The sequence below is a fragment of the Podarcis filfolensis genome, assembly GCF_964270895.1.
Source record: "Podarcis filfolensis genome assembly, chromosome: 2".
NCBI lineage: Eukaryota > Metazoa > Chordata > Lepidosauria > Squamata > Lacertidae > Podarcis > Podarcis filfolensis.
Window position 1 is genome coordinate 51,928,833 of NC_139605.1, and position 19,904 is coordinate 51,948,736.

Here is a 19,904-nt window from a genome sequence, read left to right on the forward strand (position 1 = left end):
TGACTAAACACAACATTATAGTCACAGGAGCACAGAGGAAGGTGGGTTTTCCTCACAAGTTACTTCAGTCACCACTACAGAATTGTGCTGGAGGTAGGATAAGGAGCCACTCCGCTTTCTCCATGCTGATTTCTGCTTTTTCTGCCATCTATTACTGCATTTGCTATCAGGGAACCCGCTCTACATTGAGGAACAGTATTTTATTCAGATTCTAAAAGCCAAGCTTGGCAGCCACTGACAACACCATCAGTAACAAAAAGGAAACATACAAATCCTAATCAGAGTTGACTTTCAATGAGTAAGCTTAAAAATAGCTTGGCTCACATACAGCCAGCAGGAAAACACAGCACTGAAACCGATTGCAAAAAAAAGGCTCTGCAGGGAGGGGGGGAGGGGAAATCAGACAGCAGTTTTTTTTCCCCTTTCTATCCTGCACTTTGCTTACCTATGGGAAAAGTGTCAAGTCACGTTGGTTATTTAAAGAATTGTGCATTAGTATCACCTAGCCAAAGCCAACAAATTAGAAGGTAGGAGAGTTAGTACAATGAATGCATTAACACTCCTATAGGATACTGATCTACTTACTTGGATATAAAATCAGTTGGTATAACCTGTTAGAGATAGGAAGACACTTTAACTATTTGAATTATTTTTATAAATTCCTCATCCTAGGTTAAGGCCATGGCACTCATGTTTTATAAACCAGCAAAGTATCTGACATAACACAAACAACACATATATATTTCTCTTATTCCTGCACTAAATAACTTACGTGTAAACTTTAAGAACAAAATCCTTTTCTTCTTTTAATTCAGAAATTGATGGAATCACATCCATGATACTTAATACAGCACAACCATATGGACGTCGGTAATGAAGATGAGAAGGGCCCTTTCTTGAATCATTTAGCAACATGCGCCCTAAAACAAAGAGAAATTGGCATTATATTCAACTTCAGTTCTCAAACACCTAAACGTAACTCTATAAATAAAGATAATGTTACTTTTTTAAAAATCCAGATTAAACAGTAAAAAAAGTATCTTGCTGAGGAAAAAGTGAATAGCTTCCTGTGGCAACTATGCAGAAATTATACTTTCATTCCTCTAAGATCTACCTTATTTATTAAAAAACTAATCAGAAATCCTACAACCTGCCAAGATATAACCACCTCAGCAGCTGGGCCTGGGAGTGCCCATGCCCTTCTACCCCCATCAAAATGTTGTCAGGGAAGGCACATATAAAATAAAGGTGTCTAGTACCATTTACTCTTACTGGGAACATTCCTCTGATGCCTCCACCAGAGACCATTCCTGCTACCTAGGAAACCTAGGGATTGAACCAGAAACCTTATACATGTAACCATGTGCTGTAGTGCTGAACTATGACTCCACCCCCATACTATTATGCCTCTTGGGCAACCTTTCGTTTCTTGATTACAGGAGCACTTGCTTAACTGAAAGCAGCATAAAACTCTTTTGCATGCAGGCACTCATCCAAATAAATGAGAGCAACTACTGCCAGGCAATCATCCAAGAGGCACAGTTTGTTGTGCTCCCAATTGGTAAAAGCCGGGTGGGGGAACCTATGGTCCTCCAGAAGTTGTTGAGAGTACAATTCCTGTGGCTATGCTGGCTGAGGCTGCTGGGAATATCTGGTTCCTAACCCCTGGTGGGGAAGGTGGGCCTGTGACTCATGGACTGCTAGGTGGCCATCCCTGTCCTAAGGGTTTTATATACAGCAAGTTACGAATTAAAACTTGACCTGCTGGACTGGTCAGACCTGCTGCAATAGCTATGTCTTACTCCACACAAAAAGTACTGTTATCTGCCCTTCTGCCGAAATGACGGTTTCGCAATTACAATTTGTTATGAAGCAGTGCAACTCCTGGGTCTTTGAAGCTGCACTTCCTATGGAAATGCACACTCACACATAATCACTGTACTCAACAACATTACATTGATTGATTTGCCTAGTTTAGCTTCTTTATATATATAATGCATTTCCACAATGAGCTATGCCCAAAGATTGTGCATTAAAATCTAAAATAAATTCAGTAAGTGTACTGTACCTATCCGAATTACATGGGCAACTATGTACAAGTCTTTCTTCATGTCCTTGCTGCTGAGATCCTAACAGAGTTGGGGGAGAAAGTAAAAATCATTGTCAAAAACATTTATATTACAAGTATATTCTATTTTCAAACAGAAAACTACCTCTACACATTTCTATCATTGTTATAGAGAAGTGAAGGCTTGGAGTAGAAAAAGATCCACCTCCCCAAGGAGGATTTCTACCCTATTTTTCCAGGGGAAATCCACAGAAAATTGCGGGGGTGGGGGTGGGGATCTCATGCAATATTTACTTTTTCAGAAAGGTGAGTGAAAGTACTGTATACTCATTGTTTGAATAACATTAACACATGCATTTACATTTCATAAATATGACCAACAATGAAATTCTCATTGCAAGTTATTCACTGCTCAGGCTGGCTGTGGCTGAATATCAAGCCCTGCAAGTTATCTGAGTTAAAGTGCTTGTAAGCTTATAGCTGCTAGCAAAAGAAAAAGGCCAAATCTAGAAGTTGCAAGATGCTGAATGGATAAATTGGCTTAGCTAAATTAGAAGAGTAAGGAAAGGAGAAAGGGGAAGTGATATCAGATGCCCCAGGAACATAGGTGAAAAAGCAAAGGTAGTGTCCACTGAAATCTACTATCACCATCATCATCATCTTTATTACGGTCACAGACCAGCATAAGTTAAAATAGAAACATGCAGGAATTTAGGGAATAAAACAGATAAAACGGGTAAAAGGAGTGACTCAAAAAAGGGGAGTTGCGTGAGAGAGACTTAAAATCAGCTAGAGAGTTCAGAGCAAGCAGTTGCAAAAGTAACTATAGAAGGGAGGGTGCAAGCGAGGTCACAGGTCTTGGATATGAGCCTTCAGTTTAGGTCTGGTGCGTGACCCGAACCATTCTTCACTGAATGCCCATCATAGCAGTGCAAAATCTGGCTGCTGAGTATGTTACATCTGGATTTGCATCTTGAAGTAGCAAGGAGGTATAGAGTTGCTCTGTCCGTCCAGGGAAATTGTATAGTAATGACAGGATGAACCTAACTCATATGTCTGTATAATATTGGCAGTGGAAGAAGACATGTTCAGTAGTTTCTAGCTGCCCTGAGCCACAGGGGCATTTCCTCTCTTCATACGGTACCTTCCTAAAACGGCCTTCCTGGATAGCTAAGGAGAGTGCCTGGCATCGGGCCAAAGTAAAGGCCCTTCGCTGTTTTGGTACTTCTAGGTTGATCATATATGGCATTTGGGAATTAAGGTAACTTTTTGTTTCACTGATGAAACAATCTGGGGATCTGGCTAGATCTGCTTGGCATTATATGTCTTCCATATGCTGTCCAATGGGTTTATTTTTGGCTTTTTCGTATCCCATGTCAAGTAAAATTTACAGGGTAAAACCCAGGGTTGTTATTTTGCTTAGCACTGCTCATTTCCAAGTCATTTGGAAGTCATCCTTTATAGTTAGGGGAGCAAGGCCACACAGGAAGAAGGATAGTCTCAGCCAGTAATTAAGTATGGCAAGCCACACTCTAGCCTCAGTTCTTACCAGTCCAGTTTCTAGGTGTAGGGTAGCACTGGAAACATTTAGGGGCACTTGTAGGACTGATCTTAGAAATTTAGATTGTACCAGTTCCAGTGTTGCACGGGGGGGTGGGGGGTGTAGTTTTCGGAAGTGTGTCTCCTAGGTCTTTGCTGAGATGTGATAGTCTCTCATTGGTGGACTACTAGTATGGGTGAGTGTTATGGTCTTCCAGAAAAGGGCAGGGTTGTTGGATTTGGCTGCTTGAATAACCCATGTCCAGTTCTTTTTTGTTGCTTCCTTTTTCTTCCAGGTCAACCTTTTGTGATATAGGAGATCCACTGCACCAGCTGGGGTTGTATTGGAGGTAAAGGCTTGGTATGAGATGTTGCAGGCTTTTTTGGCGTTGATACAGTCCTTGTCAAACCATGGCTTTGAGTGGTGTTTTCGGTATCTCCTGTCAGTTCTGTGACTATTGCTGAGAGGCTAATGTAATTCTTGGGTTGGGTTCTTGCAGGCCATCAGGAGGGCCTCAGAAGATTGAGCTGTTATCAGGGTGGTTCGGATTGACCGCAGGCTTACTGAGTCCAACCATTTTGATACTTTTTTATTTAGTTGAGAGGTCCATTTGGCTCGGCGGTGGGTTCCTTCCACTGGCATTACAACAGCCTGACAGTTGGTTACAGCAGGGACCTTCTGGGTTAGCTCCTCTACTTGGAGTGAGCCCAGGAAATGATCGCTCTCAAATCTTGGTTTGACCTCTACGTTCTTTGCAGACAGGAGAAGGTTCTCAGAGACAATTATATAGTCGATGACGCTCATCCTAATTCAAGACAGGTAGGTGAACTGAGCTGGGTGGTCCTTTCCTAAGGCACCATTTAGAATGTGAAGATTCAGTTTGGAGGCCATTTGTGCTAGGTAGAGACTGTTTGATCTTTTGAGGCTTGCATTGTGAGAGGGCCCTGGTGTTTGTAGCTGAACCATGTATGGTTGCTCGGGCCTAGTCTGGCATTTAGGTCCCCTCCCAGAACCACCACTGCGCTTGGGTTTTGCAATATAAGGTCTACAACGTACCCTTCCAATTCGCCCCATCTGGCTCTTATCTCAGATTTCTGGGTCTACTATTTTGATGACAAGCACTAGCTTAAAGAGCTGGCATTAATAGCACAGAATTATTTTAAGTTATTAATTTTTGGCTGAGTGAGGTAATCACAGACGCAAAGGTAAAAGAAGAGACTGCTGAGTAGTGAAACTGTCAAGACCGACAGAAAAACTATGTACATTTACAGACATGATCTCAAACTGTGGTTTTGCAGAAGATGTGGCCGAAGGGCTATGTTTCCTTTCTGGGCAACCTTCCAACAGCCACAAGGATAGAGAATGATGCAAAAGTGGGTGGATTAATGAATATAAATTTTGTATTTAAACAGTAGGCTATTTACTTCACACACACACCTCTATCCTCCATCCAGACAAGAGAGACATTATTAAATTTCAAAAACACAATCCAGCCTGGTGTAAACATTGGAGGTGTAAAGCAGGGCCATTGAGAGATGTGACATTGGGAGAGGTTTGTCTGGCCTGTGGAGAATTCCAAGGGCCAAACAGAGTGGGCTGGAGAACTGTATTTGGTGGCCAGGCCTGAGCTTCCCTACCTCAGAAGTCCAATAGCAACAACATCCTTACAGAGAAAGAAGAAAGGAATATCAGAGAAACAAAGCTTCATAAAAACGTCTAAAACACAACCCTGCTCCATTTGTTGGAGGCTGAAATCAAAACACATTTATGCAACCGCTCTCAGTACTGGCTGCAGTAAATATAGTCTAAGTAATTACTCCCTTCACCATAGTGATATTTTCAAAGGGTGTTTGTCTACAAACACATGAAGGAAACTAAAAGACCATTCTCATTTCATGCTTCATTAGAAATCAACAGGCAAAACAAAAGACAAACGAAAGACAAATGCAGCAGGAAAACGAGTCTTTCCACATCCACTTTTGAAGTTAATTTTAATTTACTAATGCTCATTTATCACAGTACAAATAATTTTTTAAAAAATGTTCATGCTAGCCTTTCACTTCAAATTCAGCATAAGAACATAAGAAGAGCCTGCAGGACCAGGTCTATAGTCCCATCTATTACAACTTCCTGTTTTCACATTGGTCAGCCAGATGCCTGTGGGAAACCCTCAAGGAGAACTGAAGCACAAGAGCACCCCAACTCTGGAGTCAGAGCATAGCCATCATGGCTAATAGCCAATGATAGCCTTATCATCAATGAATTTGTCCAGTCCTCTTTTAAAGCCTCCCAAGTTGATGGTCATCACTGCCTCCTGTGGGAACAAGTGCCATGGTATAACTATGCACAGTTTGAAGAAGAATTTATTTTATCTGCCTGCGTATTCAGCTTCATCCGATGTCCGCCTTGGGTGTTATGAGAGGAGAAGAACATTTATCTCTCCACGTCATGCAAAATTTTATAAACTTCTATCATGTCATCTCTTACTCACCTTTGCTCTGAACCAAAAGGTCTCAAACACTGGAACCTTTCCTAATAGAGGTGTTACTCCATGAGTATATAATTATGATTCTCGATATAAAGCATAATTTTGGGGAGAGATTCAACTAAATTGGTGTGTGCATAGAATGAGGTCCGCTTGCGCAGCAAAGCTTCTCTTACTCCCTCTTGTGCACCCCATGACCCCTAAATCTGCTCTGCAGAGTTGAGGGAACCCCAGAACAGGTTTAGGGGGTTTGGGGGCGGGAGTGAAAATGTCTTCTTGCATGAGAAGACCTTATTCCACGCGAGCATAGCCCACATCCTTTATCTGACCATCAGGCTGGATTTAGATGTGACATGCAACTATGGTTTAATAGCTAAACCATGGTTTGCTGAACCTACATCTGCCTGCAATATGCTTTATTTGGAGTAAAATCAGGATCTGAAATAAAAAACCATGGTTAGGGTCATTACTCTGTCTCATGAGACCGCTATACCATAGGAATGGGAATATACTTATGAAACTGAGTCCTGCACATATGTGAAACAGAAGTATACAAACAGGTCAAAATCATATTTGCCTTTGGGATATCTGGATACTCAAACTATGGTGTGATTAGAACAAAATATATGCTACACTTGAATCTAGTCTGCAAAACATTCTCACTGAATGGTAAAGAGAATGAAAAGTGTTTCATACTGTGAAAAGTGCACACATTCTGTCAATCTTCTCCGGATTCTTGGGGCCCCCATTCTTGTTTAAGCGTACCAGAAACCTTTCACTGAAACACAAAAGATAAGAAAACACTGAATTACCAATAGTACATACCATTCATACTACATCCTGGTCAGAACTTCTAAACATTTATGGAACTTTATTCAGAGATCCAGATTCATCGACCATCAAACTGTATAGCTACATTGAAAATACAATGGTTCTTTTGACAATACTTCCAGGTACTTTCTCACTAATCATGGTGGGAATGAATTAATATCTTCTTACATTTGATGAAATATAGGAATAGCACTAGGCTAATAAGAATTTAACATCCCTACACTCAATCTTAGACATAAAAATAATTTTGTTAATTGTTTTATGCAAAATAGTATAAATTATTCACTGGAAAGTGAATAATAACTGGAAAGTTAAAGAGATAACTGGGAAGTTAAAAAGATGCAGCACTCTGCCACCAAATTGCAATAATGTGTTTAAGAAAAGAAAATACCGTATTTTTCGCCCTATATGATGCACTTTTCCCCCTCCAAAAATGAAGGGGAAATGTGTGTGCGTCCTATGGGGTGAATGCAGGCTTTCGCTGAAGCCTGGAGAGCGAGAGGTGTCAGTGCGCACCGACCCCTCTCGCTCTCCAGGCTTCAGGAAGCTATCCGCAAGCCCGGCGGAATTTCCCGCAGGCTCGCAAGGCTTGCGGGCAGCAACCTGCAGCCCGAAGCACGGGGCGCCCTCCGGAGGGCACCCCGTGCTTTGCACAGGTCTCCGCGAGCCTTGCGCGCCCGGGGGGAGTTCCCGCGGGCGCGCAAGGCTTGCGGGCGGCAGCCTGTTCTGGGGGCTGGGGGTAAAATAATTTTTTTTTATTATTCATTCCCCCCCCCAAAAAAAACGAGGTGCGTCCTATGGGCCAGTGCGTCCTATAGGGCGAAAAATACGGTAATTGATTACAAAATAACAGAGAAAGACAGGAATTCATAAGTTCTCTAACCCCATACTCTGCACTAAGTCAGGATTCAGTATGCTCTGTTAACTGTTTATATATATTTATCTAACTTTTCAAAATCTAGAAAATCTGTCTATATTCCTAGGCAGCATATTCCATAGGTCAATTGTTTTACTGACCATAAGCAACTGTAACAAAAAGGAACTGTTCGAAGTAATATACCGTACAGCTGCTTTATTCTATTAAATTTATAATTCTCTGAACTAAACAAATACACCCTGTCAAATGTTCACTTCCTCCATATCAAAAACAACTCCAGCTGGACTCACATCAGTTTTGGTTCTTCTTATCAAATGAATCAAAAGAATTTCCTTTTCGCACTGTTATACTTTCCTGAAGCCTGAAGGAAACAAATTCTGGAGATCGGGATGAACTGCTAAAAAATATTTACTGTAAGCAATGTCTTGTCTACAATGCAAAACCTAAAACAGGGTCTTACCAATACTATTACTTATTAGTTGACGTTTTCCACAGATTTGAGGAAAACTAGTTGGCCATGGTAAAATTTACTTAAGAATTATGTTAGGGAACCCCTTGTGAATATGGATTAACTGCCCTTACAGGCTGGTGCTGGACCCCTGGCAATCCTTTCAGAGATACTCTTGTCAAAAGTGTAAAGTTTCTCTCTGCTAATAGGGTTGCAAGGCAGAGCATCAATTTAAAGTGAGAAAAAGCAGAGCTCTCCAAGGTGCTGGAATTGTGGTGTAAGTCAGACTTTGAAAAATAGTTCTCAAACAATACTGAGTAACTACTACAGCGTGTTCTATTACAATAGTTATAGTGACCTAGCTATAATTAAAATGTGCTTTATAGGCAGAAGTCTAGATCCTTAAAAATGGGTTAAGTAAGGTAATTACCTTGTAGTGCTTCTACAACTCTTAAAGTGGAGTAGTTCGCTTCTCCTTTCATACCCAGAATTCAGAGGCAGGCCTCTGAAATCTAGTTCCATGACCTCATAAGACCTCTAGTTCCGCAAAAAGAGTTAACATTATTACAGATGTAAAAACAGATTTCTGACCAAAGGACCAGCAATCTTTTACGTGCTCAGAAAAAGCAAGCAAGGGGTCTGATTCTGACTTACCTGATCTGTTTGCCTTCCCGGACATCATACAAAAAAAAGAATACATCTGCATCCTCCCCAATTGTATTGTAAGTGAAACTTTTTAGACTGAGAAAGAAGTGGTGAGGTACTGGCAGACGACATGCTTCTCCATGACGTGGGCGTATTGTATCTACCTAATTTGGAGAAAGAAATTAAAGGGATTTCATTTTCTAGACATATATTTAATAGTTTTATACTCACTGATACCATTTAAAATGAAAGTTGCTTGGTAGGATATATACACAGCTCCTAATCATTTTATCTGCACTGATCCACATGTAGTGCCTAGATCCCTCACCAAAATACTGTCAAAATAAAGCAAATTGTATATGAGTCAACACCCTTGATTAAAGTTGCTGCAAAAAGACATAAAACAAAGTCAATATACTGGTAGGCCTGAACAGTTGTAAATACCAATAAAAACCAGTATTTTTATGAATTATTTCATGGTGAAGAAGAGATATGGCTTCCTTCTGCAGTTTATCTTACCTGTGATGTGCTCTGTTGCACACTATGTCTACTAGATAAATGCTGTAAAAGAAAAAGAAAAAAGACATGCTGCATTACTTCTGTTCAAGGATGCTGACACTTCTTCCACACATGGCTAAACACTTTTTTCCTATTGTTTTCAGATCTGTTTTAAAAAGATGCAGTAGTATACTAAAGACCAGCTCCTATCAGCTGACACAGAAGCATTCGTGATTTAGCGCTGTCCAGGTACCAAATCAAAGTGCAGCATCATTCAATTGTACTAACTAGACCAGGCTTCCTCAACCTTGGCCCTCCAGATGTTTTGAGACTACAATTCCCATCATCCATGACCACTGGTCCTGCTAGCTAGGGATCATGGGAGTCGTAGGCCAAAAACATCTGGAGGGCCAAGGTTGAGGAAGCCTGAACTAGACCAACATAGGATTTCATGGTGGTGCAACTGGCTGGGAAAACAGAGAGCTTTCCTGCACCAGCAACTGCTATCCCAGTTCTGTACAATGTAGCAGCATTACACACAAAGCACAGAACTGATCAGAGAATAAACATTACAGCTGACTACTCATCCAAACAACACCCTGAAAGCCTTTTAGCCATGAGATGATATAAAAATAAATAAATAAATAAATAAATAAATAAATAAATAAATAAATAAATTATTGCTGCTCCCATATTGTTGAAGATGTGAAATAATGTTTCAGTCTGCTTATTTCTGCAAGGTTGATGCTTTGCAACATGCTTTGTGCACTCTTGTGTATCTTTTGTACTGATTTACTGGGTTAATTTTCTGCAGATGATCCCTGGCTAATTTATTCATAGTGTTGTTGTTACACAAATTTTGTGTAGTTTCATCTCCCTGTAAAAAACAAAAAAAAACATGCTAACACAGGACCTGTGAAAATAGGTACCGTATTTTTCGCTCTATAAGACGCACCAGACCACAAGACGCACCTAGTTTTTGGAGGAGGAAAACAAGAAAAAAAATATTCTGAATCTCAGAAGGCAGAACAGCAAGAGGGATCACTGCGCAGTGAAAGCAGCAATCCCTCTTGCTGTTCTGGCTTCTGGGATAGCTGCGCAGCCTGCATTCACTCCATAAGACGCACACACATTTCCCCTTACTTTTTAGGAGGGAAAAAGTGAGTCTTATAGAGCAAAAAATACGGTACTTATTTATTGCAAGTAGCTACTTCACAAGCGTCCTTCTCCCCAATCTAATTTATATGCACCCTCCCCTTCAGCATCCCCCTGCAGTGGAAAGTATTTTATGACAAAGTACAGGAGCAGCCTCCCACTACTTACTGTAGCTCTATTTACATTTGCTTTACCAAAAAAACATCCCTTGTTATACACAGAACATGGCCTCAAATGAAAAGTGTAGCGACTGAGTCAACGCGACATTAAATGTTTGTGTTAAAAAGGAGCAGCATCCCCAATTCTCCAACAGAGGTTGATCCTGTTTTTAAAGCCTCTCACGCTGAAGGCGAACATTAACAATCAGAAAATTGACAGTAAGTCTCCTACTGTTCCTATTTAATCTCCAGAGGTAAGATTTAAAAAGTAATCCAAATTGAAACGGTTTCAAATGTGTTTTTTTAATCATATTTTGTTTTATACTTATCTATTCTACAATTTTTAGATATTTGTAATGTGGGGTATCATTGATATTATTTTTTTATTAGGTTTCAGAAGCTAAAACTTGGAGAGACCCAAATAATCCTCCATCTCTCAAACCTAGGAATATAAAAATAATTTCCATAGCACATAATCAAAGCCACACAGAATTCAAACATAGGTGCAGCCCTACTTGGCCAAACCATGGTGCATCTAGTAAAGAATTATCATTCCAACATCTGCCAGCCAGATGCCCCTGGATGCTCACAAGCAAGTTATGAAGGTGATAAGCACTCCATGTTTGTTGATTTATTACTTCTAAACATTGATATTCCATCTAGCTATCAGGATTAATAGCCACTGACCAATCTGTCCATCCTTTCCAAAAGTGGAGAGAATAACCAAGGCATTGTATCCACATTTCCAGATTGCAGAAAAGCTCAATTAGTGCACCATCCCTCATCCCTTGCAACAAACACTAAGACATTCTTCTGAAACCCAGCAACATAGAACAATTGCTGCAATCCTATGGGAACTTACCTAGGAACATGCGACACAATTCTCAACTTAATCCAACACAACATTAATAACGATGTGTAGGAGAAGCCAAGTCCCTTTCAAATCCATAGGACATGCCCAGCTATGTGCAAAAATAAATGATGGCAGGCTCCCACAATATAAGCTCAATCAGTGGTGCCTCTTAATCTCAGGGATGTGTGTTCGAGCTCCACGTTGGGCAAAAAGAATTCAGCAGGGAACTGGAAAAAAGGGCATGCTCTTGTGCTGCTACCTTCTGGACCTCTCATCCTCATCCTATCAAAGAATAAGGCGTCTTACCATCTTGTATAGATCAGATACACTTATCTGATCTGAATCCACCACCTCAAAGTCCTTTCGTGGGACAAGATCCAAGCCCAAATGCCTGTGAAGGGAAAAATATGTGATAATCATCAATAAAATGTATTCTATTTATGTAGTATATGTAACTACTTGGGAACTGAAAATAAGGCACATGCTTAAAACTATGCAAACCTTAACGCCCCTGATACAATTACAGTGGTACCTTGAGTTACAAACGCCTCAGGTTACAAATACTTCAGGTTACAAACTCCGCTAACCTGGAAGAGTTACCTCGGGTTGAGAACTTTGCCCCCGGATGAAAACGGAAATCGTGTGCCGGCGGCGCAGTGGCAGCAAGAGGACCCATTAGCGAAAGCACGCCTCTAGTTAAGAACAGTTTCAGGTTAAGAACGGACCTCCGGAACAAATTAAGTTCGTAACTAGAGGTACCACCGTATTACAAATATACCTTTCATAACATTCATAATATAGCATCAGCATTATGGGGCTTGTTGCAGCTAATGGCTGGTCAGACAGAGTGGATATTCTAAAGCTTTGGCCTCACACAGATGATTTGGCTTGACTCCCATATATGTGGCTGCAGAGAGGCGACATTTGATAGCATCAAAAGCACCAAAGGAAAGTTTGTACTGGACGCACTTGGTTCAAGAACTCGATCAGAGAAGCAAAGCGTAGGATGGAGAAAACCCCTGTTGTGATGTAGTTGTAGCCAATGATTTCTGTATCAGTAAAAATAAGTGACATTTTTGAGGCAGGCCTAGGCTGGACAAGGGAACAATGCTTGTCTAATATGGACTAGGGTGGTGAAAGTCTGAGATAACATTGGTATGTTAGGAGCCTGTACCACTTTCGTGGTAGTCTCACCTGGCAGGGTCTAGTGCTGAGTCTGGAGTCAGAACATCTGAAGTGTAAGGTGATCTGTTATGTGTCTTACACTTTTTATGTGGTTGATCCAATGGTGCATCACAATAACAGACGCTTATGTCCTCTGAGCATTCAGAACTGGAATGCTTTCAACCCAGTGCCTCTGAAATGAAGGCTTGAAAGGGACTTAGATCATTATTGAAATGGGCGTAGCTGGAGTAGGGATTGCTGGAAGCACCCATCTCAATTAAAGTGCAGTTCAAGAGGGAGAAGGAAACTTGGACACAAAAAGCTTGTTCCCACAGGATACACATAATGAGCACAGTGACTATAGAGAGCGTCTTGATGATTTTTTGGAAGTGAACACAGAAGCAAGAAGGCATGGGATCTGCTCATTTGGGCATGTGAGTTAGGTATAAACTGTGTTCTCTACTGTCAACAACTTGAAGGCTTAAATTTTAGAATGCTTCAAATGTTGCTACATGTTCGCGTTACATCTAATTTGTGTGCCTCCAAAGAATAACACTGAGGCAAAGGCAGGATATTTTTAATATTATTTTGATCGCTTCTTATCCGTTTATTATTTATTAATTAAATTTCTATACCATCCTTCATCTGAGAAGGTGGTTTACAATATAAAAACACAAAAATACACAACATAGTAACAAACAAAAACAATAACAGCACACAGTTTAAAAGACCATAAATTGTTTAATTATCCATCAATTTACGACATGCATAGGTTTTTCCCCTGAAGAGTAGAAGGGGGACATGATTGTTCTCATAAAAATAGTATTGCACTTCTCATACTTTTAAAGTCTTTTGGAGTTGTCAATATCAGTATGCAAGTGATTTCCTCCATTTAATAGCATTCATCACAATCACTACAAATGGACTCTGTAACAGTTACCTTTGAACCTTATCCGATATGCTAAATTTAGTTAAAATCCCCTAACACCATGGATTTTCAGCTCAAAGGATTCTCATTCACTAATGCTATGTTAATCCTTCATACTAACTGCCCCCAAGCTACCTGTATGTCATGTCAAAGCAAATGAATAAATGTTCAGCAGCAACAAATACAGACTGCCATAAAGTCAACAGGACCTCCTTTCTTGGAGATTTTCAAGGAAGAGCAAAAGTAGCATCTGCAGAAGATGTCTTATAGCAGACTACTGAACTAGCTACCTTCTTTGACCCCATCTATATTTTCCTACTGGCTCATTTGGCACAGTCTTGAAGAAAAATTTCTGTTACATAAAAATTTGATTATATTAATTTTATTTACTCAAGGACTAGTTGCTTAATATGTATGATGGCACTCCATATTCAAAATAAATGATTTTCTTCTCAATCCTTCCAACCAATCTAATTTAAAATCCTTCTGCAACTCTTTTCAGCTCTAATTTTACAGTAAAACCTTTGCTCCAGAGAGTTCCCTGCTGTATTTTCAGAAAATGTATACAAAAGTACTCTACATTCTACATTACAAGGCCATTTTTTTCAGCTTAAAATATCCTATATTTAGAATACATTCTTACTGAACAAAACATTAAAAGCCACTATGAAAAGCAAAAGAGACAAACATGGGTTCACACTTTACTCTCTCCCCCAGAAAGATTACTTAGCATTTTTATTAAGGTATTTGTGACATTCAGTTACTTGACTAGCAATTATATGCATTTCAAAAGAAGCAGATAATGTAACAAGCAAGCGCAAGATTTAAAAAATGATTACTTCTTATGCACCAGTTTTACAACTCAACTAGTGATAGGCAAGTGCATATACTCTCAGCTCAGAAGTTGCTCTAAAGAAAAAAAGTATTTTCTAAGAGTACAGACAGCAACCATTTTGCGTGGAAGTTCTATTCCTGGCCCCCGCACACGTTGGCAGAGCATGCATAAACCCGCCTCGCCCTGTCATGCCCTGTTATACCCTCCTGCAGTTCCAAAAGGACCCATGTGCACCAGCAGTCATGCATCAATTGGACACACAAAAAATGGTTGCCGCCTGTACTGTACATGCCCCAAATGCTTGAACATGTGCACTGATTTCTGTTCAACACTTTGAAGATTGGCCTATGGAGGGAATGGGAAACCTGTGGCCTTCCAGATGTTGTTGGGATCGAACTATCAGCCTCAGTTGGTATAGCCAATGTTCAGGGGTGATGAGAGTTCTCATCCAATAACACCTGGAGGGACACAGGTTCCCCACTTCTGGCCTATGGTGCCCCATAGACTTCCAACATGTCCCTCATGTTATCACCATCAGTAGAACCACGTATATGTCCTCTTCCTTATACCAGTTTCCAAAGGCTCTTCTCTTTTACCATTTGCCCTGCCAACCTATTTGTTTTAACCCTTGTTTCCCCCTAAGTTTTTTCTCTGCTGTTTTCCAATCTCTTTTTACTTTTTAGCTTGCAGTTTTATAGTAAACATTTCTTATTTTATTTGTTGTAAGCTGCCTGGAGATTTTAATGCAAAAAGCTGTGTTTAAAACAGTGTTTATGTTTTAAATAACCACTGAAACACGTAATTAAATCAAATGCAACCAAGAAAAACTACTTCCACGTAATGAGGATAAGCTCAAAATCCCAGTGAAATGCATAGGTTTGAAATCCTTAGCTATATATAATTAAAATTCTTTAAATTTTGGTAAGATTTAAGTTCTAGATTCCATTTATTTGCCCCAGTCCAGGCTTACATTTTTACACAAACACACAGAGAGAAGAAACTCTAATGCAAACAGCAGCAGTACATGGACTGTCACCTCCAGTGGTTGTAGCTACACACACAGTTTCCCATCAGAGAATTGGTACTGTCAGCTTTGACAGGGCTGAACTATTTGGTGAGGGGGGAGACTGAATTTAGGCCTCTCCCGTGCACACAGCTAATCAGTGCTTAGTTACGCAATTTGCTACGGCACAACATAATCTTTCTCGATTGTGGTCAAGTTGGTTTGTTGTTCTTTTAATCAAAGTACCCACTTCTCTCAGTCATGCCTCCAAAGAGAGATGCTATAAATTATTCACCTAGCCTGTTTTATAATATTTTTATAACAAACTCTAACAGCTCTGGCAGAAGACTGTTACAATAGTAGGAGCTTAGCTACGCTACAATGGAAAACAAAATCACTTGGTATAATTTTGTCAATTTATTTCTCAGAAGCCTTGTTCTTTTAGCTGAGGGGAAGACTACATCTAGACCAGCACCCTTGTCACATTTCATTTCATTTCAGTTTTGTGCCTTGCTGTCAGGGTTCTTCTTTTTGTATTTCCCCCCTTCACTTTCTTATCCCAGAATATCAGAGTTTGGGTTTTAATAAACAAACAAGTAATAGTGAGTTGATGTACTTGTAGCCACACATACCCTCCAAAACAAACCTAGGTGTTGTGAAGGAAGAACATAATGAGAGAGGGAGCTTCAGAATCATAAAACAGCTAACTTCACATGTTGCTTGAAAATAAATTAGCACAATAAATTAACAAAGTCCCTAGAGATAATGGCCATGTTAGCCCATATTACCAAACAGTTTAGTGCTTTGTGCAAGAACTGGAACAGCTCCAAGTTCTTCCCTCCTTCCCCACATGGCCAGGAGAAGCACTTTACCTGCATTACATATCTCTTTCCCTGGATCTCAACTTTCATGTTGTCCATGTTTATAACAAACTATGGCTAGTTTAGTAAGGCACCTTTATAACTCATGGTCTGAATTTGGTATGCTCTGAAACGGATGAGAGCAGGATACTTCCACAACCAGCACATCAGACTGTGACTGTGGAAGTAATGCTCCCCACAAAGGGATGGTCTGAGGTCATCTTCCTCCCACTGGGAGAGTACTGAGGAGGTTTCAGCACAAAGGCTCCCAACACCCACTGATGACATTCCTTGCTCCTGTCCTTCAAGCCCTAGCTGGCCTTGTTGAGCTCTAGTAAGAGGCAGGTAGCTGGATCCACCATAAGTCTCTGCCTGCTATATGGTGCTGCAAGCTCTGTAAGAAAGTTCCTAGTGGAAGAGTGAAGCCAGAATTTTTGAACAAGTCAGACCCTGTGGGCTAAGAGCATCAAACTTGCAGCGATAATGTTTAAACATTTCATGATATGGATACATCTTCACATCTACGTACCACTGTCTTTAAATAATTGGTCTTTGATTTCTACACTGTTTGCCTATAAGTGAATATTGTCAGCATCAAAATAATGTTACCAGTGATTATGGTAAAGTCCCAACAGAATCTGATAACAAATATAAAATGAATATTCATAGAGGGGGGAAAGGGTTGTGTATGTCCACAATATAATATAAAACTATGTAACATCACTTTAAATAAATGCATGTAAAATGTTTGGCTAGAAATTGTTTTTAAAAACTATGAACACAGTGTCAATAAAAATTGTTTTATAGTCATCACATCACATTCATAACCCAAAAATAAAATTTCAAATTTCTTGGTTATGGGTGCAAGTTGATACTGTTTTATTGGTCTAAAATATAATCATGGTTGTGTACATACTTTATAGATCAGTTGGAAAACTGTGGCATGTGTTTACCCTGGAAAAGTTTGTGTCACTACTGTTATTTAAACAAATTATTACTAAAAGCAGTTCACTTCACAGTGGCAAGAAGCAATGCAATTAAGGTTGGCCCTCTGCCCATGCATGCCTTTCCTGACAGATTACACACATTGTGTTTTGAGAACTAACTGTTGGTGTAATATTTTCCAATGATTATGACTTCTTTGCAAACAGATGCTGCTTTGCTTCATTGACTTTGCACTGTAGACTGTTTTTCTCACACAGAGGTACCACACACTTTCCCACTAGCATCATAGTAGTGTCAGGGATACACACTGAGGCTTTTGACACTGTCAGAAATGCACCTGACACATGTTCTATGACCCCACCACACCTGATGAATGCATGAAACATAGTTAATGTCTTTATTTTTCTTGGATTCAAAGTGGTTGCAATTTCACGTGCTGCAATTTACCTGTGATGTTTACCAACATCAAAGGATACTTGATGTCAAACTCTGGAATGTGCTGCAAGTTGGAACACAATAATGTCAACTACATGTTGTCCCAACCATGGTGTTTTGTTGCCTGCTATTTGCTACATCTGGTCGATGCAACATCAAATATGTTGTCAGCTTCACCATGTGAGCATGGCTCAAATGACTTTTGTCCTGTCTGCCAGGGGAGCATAGTACTTAGATGCTAAAGGTGCTGTATACCTGTTTGCCTTCTTTTTTTAGCTGATGCAACATATTTCATCAGAAGATGGAACAGATCAGCTTTATTTTCTTTGTTCCATTCTGTGGTGACCTCCTACCCTCTCAGGTTCACCGGGGGGGGGGGGGGGGGTTAGAGAGTGTGTGTGTGGAGGGGGGAAATGATAGGTCTTAGCACATCTTGTGTTTTTCACACAAAAGAGAAAAAGTTTGCTCTGAGAAACAGTGGCAATACAGATAAGAGAAGAATGTGTGTATGGCCAAAGCAAGTTTTGGGATAATTCCCTTTATATCCAGTTTCTCTGTTTCTTGTGATCACCAACCATTACACAAAACTATTATAAAATTTGGCAAACATATTGTGCATGATAATACAAAAAACCAGGAATTCAGTAATTATTAATAACAAAAATAGTAATTTATATGCCACTTAATGACAAAATAGTCTTCTAAGCTGTTTACAAAGTATTAAAAAAAAGTTACACAAACCACTAGCATCAATAAGCACACTGCCCTTTGCTGAGCTTACCATATATAATTATTTGCAATGGAAACACCAAAAATGAAACAGACTTTACCTTCATGCATCAATTTACATGTTTAGGATCAGGATAAAAAAAATTGAAATTTCACAATTCTTACTTGCATCATCTTTCCCTCCTTAAAGGGCATTAAAATCCATATTTGGCTGCTAGCAAGCACATTCCAAGCATTTTATTCCATAAGAACCCTAAATGCTTTAAAACAAAATAGTACTCATACTTACTCATTACCCCAGTCCAAGCGTACAGTGAGGTGTCTCTTGACTTCTCGCACTTGGTCCTGGGTCAAATGACCAGATAGTAGCTGTCTGCGAAGATCAATCAGTTCATTCATCACATGCCGCAGTTTGTAAAAGAGATCTATCTTATGTTTCTGTAAAGGTTTTATTTGGGAGAGGGAGTGGTGGGAGAAAGAAAGAAAAATAAACACTTTAGTTGGGTGATTTAAAACCAACTATATTATATATACAGTAAATGTAAAACTTTTGATTGCATATGTGTTGCAGGAAAAACAATTAAGTCCGGAGGAGTCGATGCATTAGCCTGTCATGGGAGGTGGGGGTAGTATTGTGGAACTATAAACACTAACAGATTTATTGCAACATAAGTTTTTGTGTATTAGTCCACTTTATCAAATGCATGAAGTGTTAACGCAAGTCAGCAGATACACAAGGAAAGAAACAATATTGCTAAATGCACCCCACTCTCTGAGTCGCGGGATACTCCAGCAGTGCCAGTGCTTATCCAGGGTTTGGTTTCCGTTGAAGGAAGGTCAATGGAGACTGTGGCATCTTTAGAATATATGGTTCCATTTATAGATATATACAACTAGAGAATAGGATGCAGGGGTCACATAGAATCATAGAATCATAGAGTTGGAAGAGACCACAAGGGCCATCCATTCCAACCCCCTGCCAAGCAGGAAACACCATCAGAGCACTCTTGACATATGGTTGTCAAGCCTCTGCTTAAAGACCTCCAAAGAAGGAGACTCCACCACACTCCTTGGCAGCAAATTCCACTGTCGAACAGCTCTTACTGTCAGGAAGTTCTTCCTAATGTTTAGGTGGAATCTTCTTTCTTGTAGTTTGGATCCATTGCTCCGTGTCCGCTTCTCTGGAGCAGCAGAAAACAACCTTTCTCCCTCCTCTATGTGACATCCTTTTATATATTTGAACATGGCTATCATATCACCCCTTAACCTCCTCTTCTCCAGGCTAAACATGCCCAGCTCCCTTAGCCGTTCCTCATAAGGCATCGTTTCCAGGCATTTGACCATTTTGGTTGCCCTCCTCTGGACACGTTCCAGTTTGTCAGTGTCCTTCTTGAACTGTGGTGCCCAGAACTGGACACAGTACTCCAGGTGAGGTCTGGCCAGAGCA

At 40.1% G+C, this 19,904-nt stretch overlaps 1 protein-coding gene across 13 annotated transcripts in view; it reads right to left on the minus strand.

Moving 5' to 3' along the window:
- DOCK3 (dedicator of cytokinesis 3) overlaps positions 1 to 19,904 on the minus strand; it is a 139,937-nt gene that overhangs the window by 86,557 nt on the left and 33,476 nt on the right. For all 13 annotated transcript variants that reach the window (XM_083603191.1, XM_083603197.1, XM_083603196.1 and 10 more), the window contains exons 6-12: positions 18,747 to 18,895; positions 11,865 to 11,949; positions 9,414 to 9,455; positions 8,904 to 9,058; positions 6,790 to 6,871; positions 2,069 to 2,129; positions 773 to 920 (exon numbers count right to left, since the gene is read on the minus strand). In XM_083603191.1, the coding sequence (XP_083459317.1) occupies positions 773 to 920; positions 2,069 to 2,129; positions 6,790 to 6,871; positions 8,904 to 9,058; positions 9,414 to 9,455; positions 11,865 to 11,949; positions 18,747 to 18,895 (722 nt within the window). The remainder of the gene's footprint in view (positions 1 to 772; positions 921 to 2,068; positions 2,130 to 6,789; positions 6,872 to 8,903; positions 9,059 to 9,413; positions 9,456 to 11,864; positions 11,950 to 18,746; positions 18,896 to 19,904) is intronic.